Source organism: Danio rerio, chromosome 21 (genome assembly GCF_052040795.2).
Source record: "Danio rerio strain M-AB ecotype USA chromosome 21, GRCz13ab, whole genome shotgun sequence".
In the NCBI taxonomy this organism is placed as follows: domain Eukaryota; kingdom Metazoa; phylum Chordata; class Actinopteri; order Cypriniformes; family Danionidae; genus Danio; species Danio rerio.
This window is the reverse complement of record NC_141041.1, coordinates 44634600-44649638: the sequence shown is the minus strand read 5'-3', so window position 1 is coordinate 44649638 and position 15039 is coordinate 44634600. Positions and strand designations below refer to the sequence as shown.

Below are 15039 nucleotides of genomic sequence, written 5' to 3'. Positions count from 1 at the left end.
AACTGTCCTATAGAATGTAATTAGCTGTGCTATCAAATGCTTACATGCATATCTTTGCATAGCAGTGTCCTATTGACTTGGGGGATGGCTCATCTGACTCAGACAACCAATGAGCATCTCAATATGATAATAAAGCTCACAAGCCACGCCCCCAAATTGATTCCATAGACTTCCATTAAAATAGGCCAAGATGCATATCTTTGCATAGCAGTGTTATAGAGACACGGGGGTTGGTTCATTAGACTAAGACAACCAACCACATTCAAGTTAACTCTGTAACCTCGCCCATAGCAACAAAACAGAGTACCCTAGCAACCATTCATCAACAGCTATATCTCAGCATCAGAACATCGTAGAGACTTGGAGATTGGCTCGTTTGACTCATGCTAGCAAACGAAACTTCCTATATGCTACACATGCTAGCAGTGACTAGCTACATGCTAATATTGACTAGCCAAGTACTGTAACTTGCTAGAAATGCTTACTAAGTATAAATGTTTTATCAAGCATGTATGTGAGGCTTGCCTAGTAACCAACCAGGGTACCCTAGCAACTGCCTAGCAACCACCCAAATTACCCTAGCAACCGCCTAGCAACCACCTAGCAACGGCCTAGTAATGCCTTAGTAAGGGCCTAGCGACCACTCAGGACACCCTAGCAACCGCTTAGCAACCACTCAGAATACCTTAGCAACCACCTAGCAACACCTTAGCAACCACCTAGCAACCACTTGGGACACCTTAGCAACCGCCTAGCAACACCTTAGCAACCACCTAGCAACCACTCAGAACACCCTAGCAACTGCCTAGCAACGCCTTAGCAACCACCTAGCAACCACTCAGGACACCCTAGCAACCACCTAGCAACACCTTAGCAACCACCTAGCAACCACTCAGGACACCCTAGCAACCACCTAGCAACGCCTTAGCAACCACTCAGAACACCCTAGCAACCATCTAGCAACCACTTAGGACACCTTAGCAACCACCTAGCAACACCTTAGCAACCACTCAGAACACCCTAGCAACCGCCTAGCAACACCTTAGCAACCACCTAGCAACCACTTAGGACACCCTAGCAACCGCCTAGCAACACCTTAGCAACCACCTAGCAACACCTTAGCAACCACCTAGCAACCACTCAGGACACCTTAGCAACCACCTAGCAACACCTTAGCAACCACCTAGCAACCACTCAGAACACCCTAGCAACCGCCTAGCAACACCTTAGCAACCACCTAGCAACCACTCAGGACACCCTAGCAACCACCTAGCAACGCCTTAGCAACCACTCAGAATACCCTAGCAACCACCTAGCAACCACTTAGGACACCTTAGCAACCACCTAGCAACACCTTAGCAACCACTCAGAACACCCTAGCAACCGCCTAGCAACACCTTAGCAACCACCTAGCAACCACTCAGAATACCCTAGCGACCACCTTGCAACACCTTAGTAACCACTTAGCAACTAGTCAGAACACCTTAGCAACTGCCTAGCACCACCTTAGCAACCACCTAGCAACCCCTCAAAACACCCTAGCAACCGTCTAGCAACACCCTAGCAACCACCAAGCAAATAGTCAGACCACCTTAGCAACTGCCTTGCACCACCTTAGCAACCACCTAGCAACCACTTAAAACACCCTAGCAACCGCCTAGTAAAATGCTAATTCATGCTAGAATCATGCTAACAACATGCTAATTCATGCTAGAATCATGCTAGTAACATGCTAATTTATGCTAGATGTATGCAAACAACATGCTAATTCATGCTAGAATCATGCTAGTAACATGCTAATTCATGCTAGAATCATGCTAACAACATGCTAATTCATGTAAGAATCATGCTACTAACATGCTAATTCATGCTAGAATTCTAACTGGGACTTCTAACTGGGCTCATTTAACTCAGTCTAGCCAGCAGCCAATAACTGATGACCTTTAAACTTACAAGCCACTCCCTAGCAACCACTTTTGGCACCCTAGCAACTGTCCCATAGACTTCCATTGTAAAAGACTGCCATTGACTTAACATTGAGTCAACCTTTGTGAGCTCATAACTCTGCATCAGACTGTCCTAGAGACTAGAGTCAGGCCTCATTCAACTCAGTCTAGTCAGCAGCCAATCACTGATGACATTTAGACTTACTAGCCACTCCCTAGCAACCACTTATGGCACCCTAGCAACTGTCCCGTAGACTTCCATTCAAAAGACTCTCATTGACTTAACATGGGATCAAACTTTGTGAGCTCATAACTCTGCATCAGACTGTCATACAGACTAATGGCTGAGCTCAATTAACTCAGTCTAGCCAGCAGCCAATCACTGATGGCCTTTTAACTTTCTAGCCACACCCCTAACTACCACATACTGCACCCTAGCAACTGTCCCGTAGACTTCCATTACAAAAGACTCTCATTGACTTAACATGGGATCAAACTTTGTGACCTCATAACTCTGCATCAGACTGTCATACAGACTAATGGCTGAGCTCATTTAACTCAGTCTAGCCAGCAGCCAATCACTGATGGCCTTTTAACTTTCTAGCCACACCCCTAACTACCACATACTGCACCCTAGCAACTGTCCTATAGAATGTAATTAGCTGTGCTATCAAATGCTTACATGCATATCTTTGCATAGCAGTGTCCTATTGACTTGGGGGATGGCTCATCTGACTCAGACAACCAATGAGCATCTCAATATGATAATAAAGCTCACAAGCCACGCCCCCAAATTGATTCCATAGACTTCCATTAAAATAGGCCAAGATGCATATCTTTGCATAGCAGTGTTATAGAGACACGGGGGTTGGTTCATTAGACTAAGACAACCAACCACATTCAAGTTAACTCTGTAACCTCGCCCATAGCAACAAAACAGAGTACCCTAGCAACCATTCATCAACAGCTATATCTCAGCATCAGAACATCGTAGAGACTTGGAGATTGGCTCGTTTGACTCATGCTAGCAAACGAAACTTCCTATATGCTACACATGCTAGCAGTGACTAGCTACATGCTAATATTGACTAGCCAAGTACTGTAACTTGCTAGAAATGCTTACTAAGTATAAATGTTTTATCAAGCATGTATGTGAGGCTTGCCTAGTAACCAACCAGGGTACCCTAGCAACTGCCTAGCAACCACCCAAATTACCCTAGCAACCGCCTAGCAACCACCTAGCAACGGCCTAGTAATGCCTTAGTAAGGGCCTAGCGACCACTCAGGACACCCTAGCAACCGCTTAGCAACCACTCAGAATACCTTAGCAACCACCTAGCAACACCTTAGCAACCACCTAGCAACCACTTGGGACACCTTAGCAACCGCCTAGCAACACCTTAGCAACCACCTAGCAACCACTCAGAACACCCTAGCAACTGCCTAGCAACGCCTTAGCAACCACCTAGCAACCACTCAGGACACCCTAGCAACCACCTAGCAACACCTTAGCAACCACCTAGCAACCACTCAGGACACCCTAGCAACCACCTAGCAACGCCTTAGCAACCACTCAGAACACCCTAGCAACCATCTAGCAACCACTTAGGACACCTTAGCAACCACCTAGCAACACCTTAGCAACCACTCAGAACACCCTAGCAACCGCCTAGCAACACCTTAGCAACCACCTAGCAACCACTTAGGACACCCTAGCAACCGCCTAGCAACACCTTAGCAACCACCTAGCAACACCTTAGCAACCACCTAGCAACCACTCAGGACACCTTAGCAACCACCTAGCAACACCTTAGCAACCACCTAGCAACCACTCAGAACACCCTAGCAACCGCCTAGCAACACCTTAGCAACCACCTAGCAACCACTCAGGACACCCTAGCAACCACCTAGCAACGCCTTAGCAACCACTCAGAATACCCTAGCAACCACCTAGCAACCACTTAGGACACCTTAGCAACCACCTAGCAACACCTTAGCAACCACTCAGAACACCCTAGCAACCGCCTAGCAACACCTTAGCAACCACCTAGCAACCACTCAGAATACCCTAGCGACCACCTTGCAACACCTTAGTAACCACTTAGCAACTAGTCAGAACACCTTAGCAACTGCCTAGCACCACCTTAGCAACCACCTAGCAACCCCTCAAAACACCCTAGCAACCGTCTAGCAACACCCTAGCAACCACCAAGCAAATAGTCAGACCACCTTAGCAACTGCCTTGCACCACCTTAGCAACCACCTAGCAACCACTTAAAACACCCTAGCAACCGCCTAGTAAAATGCTAATTCATGCTAGAATCATGCTAACAACATGCTAATTCATGCTAGAATCATGCTAGTAACATGCTAATTTATGCTAGATGTATGCAAACAACATGCTAATTCATGCTAGAATCATGCTAGTAACATGCTAATTCATGCTAGAATCATGCTAACAACATGCTAATTCATGTAAGAATCATGCTACTAACATGCTAATTCATGCTAGAATTATCCTAGTAGCATGCTAATTCATGCTAGAATCATGCTAGTAACATGCTAATTCATGCTAGAATCACGCTTACAACATGCTAATTCATGCTAGAATCATGCTAGTAACATGCTAATTCATGCTAGAATCATGCTAACAACATGCTAATTCATGTAAGAATCATGCTACTAACATGCTAATTCATGCTAGTAATATGTTAACTCAAGCTAAAATCATACTAACATTCTATTTACACTTTAAAACCACTTCAAACTTTCAGATTCGGCTTTTCAAGCCACCATAAAGTTTGTCCTCAAACTTTAATATCTAGTTTCAGTTTATTAATGTTTTTTTTTTTTTAAGTTTTTTTTTTAAGTTCAAAACATACACAGTAAAAATAAAATCTGTAAATTTAAGGTTTATTTTCAGGAACTGGGGTGCCAGGAAAAAAAATCGTAAACTAACAGCCGTTAAACTACAGAACTTTACTGTAAAGTTACAGAGGTTGAATTACAGAAATTTACCAGAAATTTACATATGACGCGTGCTTACTGAGAGGCGGGATCACGTTAGCTGTATTGAGGTGATATAGGAGAATCTGTACCAGTCCTTACTTTCATATGGATTACATAAACAGAGATCATTTGTTTTCGACTTGAATTAGTTAATGCAAAAGTAGACATATCAAGCTTTATATAGATGTCATAAATCATCATCTTTGTTGAATATTTGCTGAGTTTCCTTTCATTTTAGTGATATGTTTTTCAGACCACAGTCTGCACGCGTCTTCAGATGCTTGTAACAATAATGCCTCGTGGGTCGCATTAAAACTAATGAGATCAGACTGAGAAACTAGACATAGCGTTGGTTTCATACGGATTACTTCATCAAGCAATGTTTGTTTGCATTTAAAAGACACTTCAAGCTTTCAAGAAGATATATGTCTCATCTCTGTGCGTTTTGTTTTCGCTGAGTTTCAGCGCATTTTACTGACATTATTCTAAAAGCAGTTCACGGAGATAGAAAAGACACATAACAGATTCGATTGATGTTTTGATCTTATCTGTACGATCAAAACTGAAAGTGTAATTTAAGTTCATTTTAGCAGTTTGACGACACTACAGATCAAAACGCGTATACGCGGTCTTCGACCCCAGAGGGTTAAGTAAACTTCTGTAATTTAATGTTCATTATTTTACGAAATTTATATAATTAACGGCCGTTATTTTACACTTTTTTCTGGCACCCCAGCTGCTGGAAATAAACCGTAAAATTATGAATTATTTTACAAGTGCAGTCAAATATAAATGTTTTTGATTAAGAGCTCAAGTAAGAAATCTTTATTTTGACCAATGTTCATTTTGAGTGTTACTAGCACAGGTCAGTGCATGCATATTAAACAGAAGCCCAATATGTTTTGTTCTTTCATGGACTTAAAAAAAATATTGTTTAAGACAAATGATTTAATTTTCAGTGGCTCAAATGATCAACTTTAGATGTGAAACCATTACCCTAAAGCTTTTTAATTGGATGAATTAACATTTTATGGGAGTTGTTGCTTTGATTAAAGCTAAATCTTTTTGTTCAAAACAAAAAAATAAAATAAAATTGACTTTCTTCAATAAGACAAATGTGCTTTGTACAAGATTATATAAAATTGTTCTCATGGATATAGAAAATAATGTTTAAGGCAAATTATTTATTTTTCAGTGGCTCAAGTGATCAAATATGGATGTGAACCCTTCTTTTTTTAAGATGAATAAAAGCATAACGTGAAGTGACGCTGACAACAGGGGTGCAGATCCAAACGCAGGTTTTATTAAACAGAAATGGTCAGGCAAGCAATGGTCAATACAGGACCAAATAGAAGTGTATGGGCAATCTAGAGTCGTAGTCGAAATAACAGCCGAGAGGCCATAAGGCAGGCAGCATACAACATAAACAAACAAAACAAAGCAAGGTCTAAAAATGGAAGGCAAGGCAAGGGCAGGGCAAGGGAAAACACACCGTAATGTTCCACAATGTTTGTGCTGTATTTATAGTCCTTGTAATCTGTCTTTAAGCAGCATCAGCTGTGTAAGTCTAGTTGATCAGGTTCCGGTTGTGTGAGTGGTGCATGACTGGATCTTGTAGTCCATGAAATGGCGGATTTGTAGTCCTTTAGCGATCTGCAGCCGCTAGATCGCTGGTAATCATAACAAGCTGGTGATTAAATTTTTAGTGAAAAAAATTCTTTATACTGTAATATAAGTTACAAGGACAGTAAAAATGATCAAATCACATTATTTTATGTATGTAATCATTTTAAAGTTCTTTTTGACATTTTAATATTTAATTTTAGATTAAAACATGGCTGTAATTATGTTTTGAACACTGTAAGAGTGAAGGATTTTAACTGAATTCATGAAATAAAGAGAAAATAAAATAGCAACATTATTTTAAAGTTGATTTATTTTAAACTAATAACTCTACTTTAAAAGTACAAATGAGATTTGAATGTGTGTAAATTAATGGTGAAAATGCCAGATGATCATTGCTTTATTGCATTGTCACTGTTATTGAATAAATTAATCACATAAATCATTGTATATCACATAACTTTCAAAGTTTTTACATCAAAATGTTATCATTTCACAAAACTCCAAGTAGTTAGGATATTATTTAGGAGGACATTTCTATTAAATATTTACATTACATTTTCCTCATACTGTTTCACTTTAAAAATAAAATAAAATAAAATAAAATAAAATAAAATAAAATAAAATAAAATAAAATAAAATAAAATAAAATAAAATAAAATAAAATAAAATAAAATAAAATAAAATAGAAGTGTTGAACATGAACTCAAATTTGGTATCTATAAGCAGTAATGCTCCACCTTCATGCTCCAAAGAGGTCAGTAATGACCTCTTTGTTGAGTTCTGATCGTATTATGCAATGCATTATGTAGGATTATCTTAACATCTATGCACTAAACATCTAATGTTTAATTCTATATGGGCTTGTTTGAAGCCAGAACAGCTGCTCTATTTAAAAAAAAATCATATTTATCATCCTTTGTATTGTAAAAGAACAGTTTAATAATAGTTTAGATTGTAAGTAAATACAGAAATTCACCAAGGTTCTCTTTCTTCAATCATTCGTCTTGCTGCTCATTTAGACTTATGTCAGTACATGAACAATATGTATGGTCTATACAGTCTTGAATTAAGATATAATAAATCTAAGCACAGAGTTTTCTTTAATCGTTTATTTATTAATTTTCTTTTCTGCTTAGTCCCTTTATTAATCAGAGGTAGCCACAGTGGAATGAACCGCCAACTTATCAAGCATGTAAATCATACGCTGGATAAATTGGAGGTTTCAGCCCTTCCAGCCCTGCCCCTACAGCTGCAACCAATCACTAGAAAACACGCATACACTCTCATCCACACATATACACTACGAATAATTTAGCTTAACCAATTCACCTACTGTATACCACATGTCTTTGAGCTGTAAGGAAAGCCGGAGCACCCGGAGGAAACCCACGCCAACACTGGGAGATCATGCAAACTCCACACAGAAACGCCAACTAACCCAGCCGAGGCTCAAACCAGCAACCTTCTTGCTGTGAGGAGCCAGCGCTACCCAATGCGCCACAGCTTTCTTTATTTGCATGTTTAAAAATATCCACATTGTGAGCACAAAATTAAGTAGACAGCAAACAAAATCTTCAAGAAACACACGGGAGATAGCTGGAGAAAATAGAGCATGACCACTTAACATAATCAATATTGGACAAGGTCCTGAAGGAAGCACAGGGGAACGTAATCAGGGAGAAACAGAATAGGTGTATACTGCCATAATTAGCAATCAAGGACACTGGAAAACTAGACAAGCATATGGGAATATAGAGAATAAAAGCCAAACACACTGGCTGCTTTGTTTACATGGACTCTTTAATCAGTCAGAGGGAAATCATTCTGTTTGTTTCTTTTTAACATAGTGCTTACATGAATACTAAAAGTGATTAGCTTGATGTGCGCATGAGTATGTCAAAATTTTGATTTGATCCTCTAAAATAGGCAACGTGCACAAAAATTGTGTTTTTTCAGTATTTCTCTACCCATTCCTAATGCTTTTTCTTTTGTTTTTGAAAGCATAATATTTCCTATTTGAAGCTGGACTGTACACATTATCAAGTTGTAAAAATGCACGATCGCACAAACTAAAACAATGCAGCTCTGGGTCATAGATCATTTACTATTTCAGCAGTTCGCCATCATTGCACGTTCTAGATTAAGTTTTAAATCTTTTCAAGTGATTACTGTTCTCTCAATCAGATCGAAATGTAAAAGTTACATTAAAAATGTAATAAAGACACCCTATTATAAACCCGGCTGAATGTGATGCAATAGTCTTTTGGTAGTTTCAGCTTGGCGCAAGAGTCGTTTTGAGGCGTTGCGCTACGCTGTTTAAATAGCAAATGTATTAGCGCTCATTTGTGCGCCCATAGGCGTTCTGGTCTAAAAGGGAAGTCGTTCTGAGGCGGACCGCTGGCGCGTTGCTATTTTGAGAAACTATAATAGATTTTTCATTAGACCAAAACAAACCCGGTCTTAACTCCGGCGCTTACACACTGCTTAATACGCACAAGAGAGCAATAGGCAAATATCTTTACATATGAAAAAAGTTTAATATTAAGGATATATAGGATATAATATATAATATAATATATATATAATAATATATAATATATATATAATATAATATATTATTTTCTAGCCTACATAAATATGAAAAATCACTGCTTTTATGTCTTCTTCATCTCGGGAGGCTTTTTCAGTTCATTCATAACAATTAGCTTTTGTTTAATGTTATTATTATTAGCAGTGTTATTTATTATATCCATATTTATATTTGTTTTATTAAAAACAAGCTTAGATTTGCCCACCTGTCAGGTTTTAGACCATGTGGGGCACAGCATGTGTATTAGGATATAACTCAGGTTTTTGAGCACACTTCGTTATTATTGTTCATTTATTAGTTTACTGGAAATTAGAACTGAATTTAGAAATAGTTTTAAAACGAATATTTGTGCTTAACAAACAAAATTATTTATTTATAGACTAATTGATGTCTGTGTGTAAAGGTTTTCCTATCCAAGAGCGAAAGTGAAAGTAGATCCATTATCTCTCATTCTCACGCAGTAGATGCTCTGTTTAACAGTTTTCTTTAAAAAAAAAAAAAAAAAACTGTTAACTGTTTGCTAGTGAAATGCTCATTTTTTCCACTTTGACTTACTTTACGTCCTGTAAACAGCGAATGCGCTCTTGGCACAACGCAGCTGGCTCTTAAAGGGAATGGAAGATGAGACTCTAATTGGTTTATTCTTAAAACACACCTATAACTCATTAAGAAAATAAACTCAACCCTTTTAGACCATGCGCCACGGCGCAAAGCAGATTTCCCGTCCTTAAATTAGCAAAAATGCGTTCTGACACACCCTGAAAGAGTTTGCGCCCTGCGTTTTGCGCTCTGCACATGGACCATCAAAATAGAGCCCATAAATGCTATAAACATTAACTTAATAGTGTCACTTTTTGATTACTTTTCTTAATTTCTAATGATTGTTGTCAGTTCTTTTTCAAAATTTTTAAATCTGACTGTTGTTAACATTAGTGTAGTGCTAAACACAGATCACTGTCAGACTTTTTAAATGCTTAATAAAAACTATAATTATATGAAGCACAGTCAATATAATCAGACTTTTGTATCTCTTTTTTTCTTCTTCGAGTCACTCTGAAGTTTGATACAAAAAAATTACAAGAAAACATAATTATCATAAGACCAAGGTCCTCGAAAAGCAATTGAAAATAAAGATTTTTTGTTTATCTCTATAAATCCCCTATTCAGAGAGCACTGACACATCAATTACCCCTATAGCATTTTTTGTTTGATTCTGGATTTACATTCCATGAAATAGTTTTTTAGCTAAACACACAAACATTCTTTCTACAGCAGTTCTTTGTAGTAGTTGACGTGTTATTTAGCACTGCTTAGTTTGTATTTGGCTCTTATTCATATGAACCAAGTAACATATAGTGGAAATGGTTCTTTAGTGGTTCATTGGGGTGGTTAAAGTGCTACATAGCACCATTTTTAAAGATACAGAAGATATTTAGCACTTAATGTGATTGCCTTATGATTACAATTTCGAACCATTTTGTAAAGTATGATGCTGTTAAAAACAAATGACATGCAAGAAAACCATTGCCATGTAAAAACATTTTATATATATATATATATATATATATATATATATATATATATATATATATATATATATATATATATATATATATATATATATAAATATATATATATATATATATATATATATATATATATATATATATATATATATATATATATATATATATATATATATAGTTAAACTCGGAATTATTAGCCCCCCTTTGAATTTTTTTCTCTTTTTAAAATATTTCCCAAATGATGTTTAACAGAGCAAGGAAATTTTCACAGTATGTATGTTCTTTACGAGAAAGTCTTGATTGTTTTATTTCGACTAAAATAAAAGCAGTTTTTAATTTTTTAAGCACCATTTTAAGGACAAAATTATTAGCCCCTTTAGGCTATTTTTTTCGATAGTCTACAAAACAAACCATCGTTATACAATAACTTGCCTATTTACCCTAACCTGCCAAGTTAACCTAATTATCCTAGTTAAGCCTTTAAATGTCACTTTAAGCTGTAAAGAAGTGTCTTGAAAAATATGCAGTAAAATATTATTTATTGTCATCATAGCAAAGATAAAATAAATCAGTTATTAGAAATGAGTTATTAAAACTATTATGTTTAGAAATGTGCTGAAAAAATCTGCTCTCTGTTAAACAGAAAATGGGGAAAAAATAAACAGGGCCATAGACCCATGTGTATGGTCATAGACCCAAAGCGCTTCACAATCATGAGGGGGGTCTCTCCACACCACCACAATAAGAACAATAACCATCTGTCATTTTTGTGTCCTAATCTCCTGAAGTATTGGTGGTATTTTCGAAAAGTCAATGCAATTTAGGCAATAAATCGATCAAATCTGTATTTGCGTGTCTGCGTGCTTCCTCAGATTCCACAATGTCAATTCATTCAAAGTCAACAGTAGCTTTATACACTACCGGTCAAAAGTTTTGGGTCAGTTTTTTTTTTTTTCACTATTTTCTTTTTTTAAAGGTATTTATTTAATATTAAAAATGTTTAAATTGTTAAATATTTATATATAAATTGTTTATATATTTATAAATATTTATAATATTTATAAATTGTTAAATTGTTATAATATTTATATTTATATTGTATAATATTTATACATTTTTAAATACTGCTTTCTTATTGTTTGTAGTTTAACATGAAATTATTACTTAATTATTATTACAGTCATTGTTGCTTTTGTTACTATTACCATTAATAATAATAATAATAATAATAATAAGAAGAAGAAGAAGAAGAAGAAGAAGAAGAAGAAGAAGAAGAAGAAGAAGAAGAAGAAGAAGAAAAAGAAGAAAAAGAAAATAAGGTTGTCATGGTGGCGTAATGGGTAGCACAATCACCTCACAGCAAGAATGTCCCTGGTTTAATTCTCAGCTGGGTCAGTTAGCATTTCTGTGTGGAGTTTGCATGTTTTCCCCGTGTTCGCATGGGTTTCCTCCGGGTGCTCCGCTTTCCCCCACAAGTCTAAAAACATGCGGTACAGGTGAATTGGGTGGGCTAAACTGCCCGTAGTGTATGAGTGTAAATGAGTGTGTATGGATGTTTCCCAGTGATGGATTGTGGCTGTAAGGGCATCCGCTGTGTAAAACATATGCTAGATAGGTTTGGTGTTTCATTCGACTGTGGCAACCTCAGATTAATAAAGAAAAATAAATAAATGAATTATACTAAAATAATTAATATTAGAGTGATTTCTAAAGGAACATGTGACTGAAGACTGGAGTAATGAAGCTGAAAATTCATCAATAAAATCACTGGAATAAATTATAAAATTAATTTATAAACTACTTTTGAACACTTATTATATAGTGTAATAACATTTCACAATTTTACAGTTTGTACTGTATTTTTTATTAAATAAATTCAGCCATGGTAAGCAGGATAATATATTTTTAAAAACATTTAATAATCCCACTGACCTCAACTTTTGACCAGTAGTGTATGAGATGTTTTATATACACTGTTATATTTGCCCCATTTTATGATTTCTGTAAGGCAGTCATACAAATTAAGCAGGCTTGGTTGGTTTAAAAAAACAAAACATTCAAATGGTAACTAATAACTCTCCAACAGCATGTTTGAAAACATTTTACAGCCGTATTACTGTATGATGCAAGCTCTTACCGATGAGAGTGGAGCGTCCATCACCCAGAGGGCAGCGCTGGTACCGGGGAACAGGAAAAGGAGGCAACTGGGTGAGAACTGAGTGCAATAATGGCTCCAGGCGTGAGGCAGAGGGGTCCGATGGGTAAAACAGATTAAAAATCTGCGAACAAGCTGGCCGGAGCTGAGCCACTAATAGAGAGGGAGGACAGAACAGAGTAATCATCTATCAGGAAATTACTCTAATAAAAACACTATAAATCATATGGTCAACTTGAATATTAATTTTAAAATTAACAATTTATCTGTGTATGTGTGTGAGAAAGAAGCCGATTTGTACCATCCACGCCAGGGACCACCGTTCTCCTCATCGCCAGCACTAGTCCCAGTGGGCATCCCAGCAGAAAGCAGTCTGATACTTCAAACTCAAAGCAGCCTGGACTGAGAGCCTGCCTGGAGCCACACTGATCGTCCTGAGACAGACTGTGAGACAGCATGCATGGAAAGCCAGTTATCTTCATTAATTATTAACTCCTAATTAATGATTCATCACAATTAATGCTTTTTATATCATGCTGATGTCATCCAAGAGGTCCTTTGTGCCCCCATGACAAATCTGTTAAGACTTGAGAACCAAGCAGGGTCTTCATCCATTTAAATCATCTAATTCAGGGCTATTTCTGTAAAATACAGAATTTCTTTGTATACCTAAAAGTCAGCTGAATAAATTAAATTAAATTCACTTTTACACTAAAGTATTTTGATTGAAGGTGGCATACAATGAAAATCTGCATATACCAGGCATAACTGAATAATAAGTGTTTAGTAGAAGGTAATAGCATACAATGCATTTCAAACACCATTGTTTTACATTGTTTTGAAAATAGGCCAATCCAAACAAACACCAACTGTTACTATTCACACAAGATCACAATTAAAAGTTTCCTTGTGACTTGTGAGATTACAACAATAAAGTTCTCCCTTATTTTTTAAGTTTATCTACGCTTGTTTACTCGGTATGTGAGACTCTTATTTTGAAAACTGGTTAGACTGTGGGGAGGTGTAAGCAAGTTTAAGAAACAGGCATGCATGTCCACAGAGCATCTGAGTTGGTCACAATGCAAAATGAGCGACATTCGAACATTAAGTGCTGTAGGGAAATTAGCTCAGTTTATGAATATTAATTCGAACATTAAGTGCTGTAGGGAAATTAGCTCAGTTTATGAATATTAATAATCAATAATAACGAGTTATTATTAATTATTAATATTCCGGCTAAACCTTCTATCAGTTTGGTTAAACAAATATATAAATATGATTCCATTAAATTATGAATATTAGTTATCAACATTAACAAATTATTATTAATCATTAATATTCTGAATTAACTTATTGTTAATTTAAACAAATATATATAACCAGACCTCGCCCACTCGTTCGAGCGGACACTGTAATGATCTATTTATTTAGAAAGGGAATGATTACTACTCCTTGTGAAGTAGATTAATCATTCATAAGTTTTGATTAACTTAATAGCAAAGGAATCAATCGTTTCAGTGACTTTTTCTGAGGCAAACGATTTAATCCATTTGGTTATAATGGGATTTATTGACTAGTTTGACATATAACGAACAAACACACAAAGCAGGAATGTCTTTGGAAGGTTTTAAAGAGGGACTCAGGCCAGTCTACTAAGTGTCCCGGAGTAATTAAATTGTCACCCAAGGATGCTTAGAGCAGACTTTCTGGCACCGGGTGATCGGAACTGTCTTTTTATGCTGCATTAACATCAGACGCGGAACGCGCGTCAAGCGCGAGTGATTCAATGCAAACGCGTGAATAGACATCCAATTCACGATAGACATCGAATTGAGCGTTTTGGCCGTTTGAAGGCATATCTCTCGAGTTCGAAAATCTGAACTTCAGCGGACATTCGCGCCGCTTTAACCCATCAGAATCTTGCTCTTGTGGGGGCGTGATTGTGATGTAGAATCTGTTGATGGTGTCCCAGGGGATATCCTCCAGGCGACACCGACAACAAGTCATCAAACTGGGCTTGGCTCAGTCAGAAGCACCGTTGAAAGCCTCCGTGATCCAGGTTCAGTTTCTGGAGGAGTTTATGAGCTCACAGAGCTGGATGCACCTCTGAAAGCATGTTGTGGACTCAGACACGATCCTTAACGTATCGACGCTGTTTTTCAGCCTTCATAAAGTACATAAACACTG

The 15039-nt window shown here is 37.2% G+C and overlaps 1 protein-coding gene across 2 annotated transcripts in view; it reads right to left on the bottom strand.

Annotated features, from left to right (window-relative positions):
- Positions 1–15039, bottom strand: part of plrdgb (PITP-less RdgB-like protein) — a 236861-nt gene that overhangs the window by 77512 nt on the left and 144310 nt on the right. For both annotated transcript variants that reach the window (NM_131575.3, XM_087300233.1), the window contains 2 exon segments: positions 12835–13005; positions 13154–13296. In NM_131575.3, coding sequence (NP_571650.3) covers positions 12835–13005; positions 13154–13296 — 314 coding nt within the window.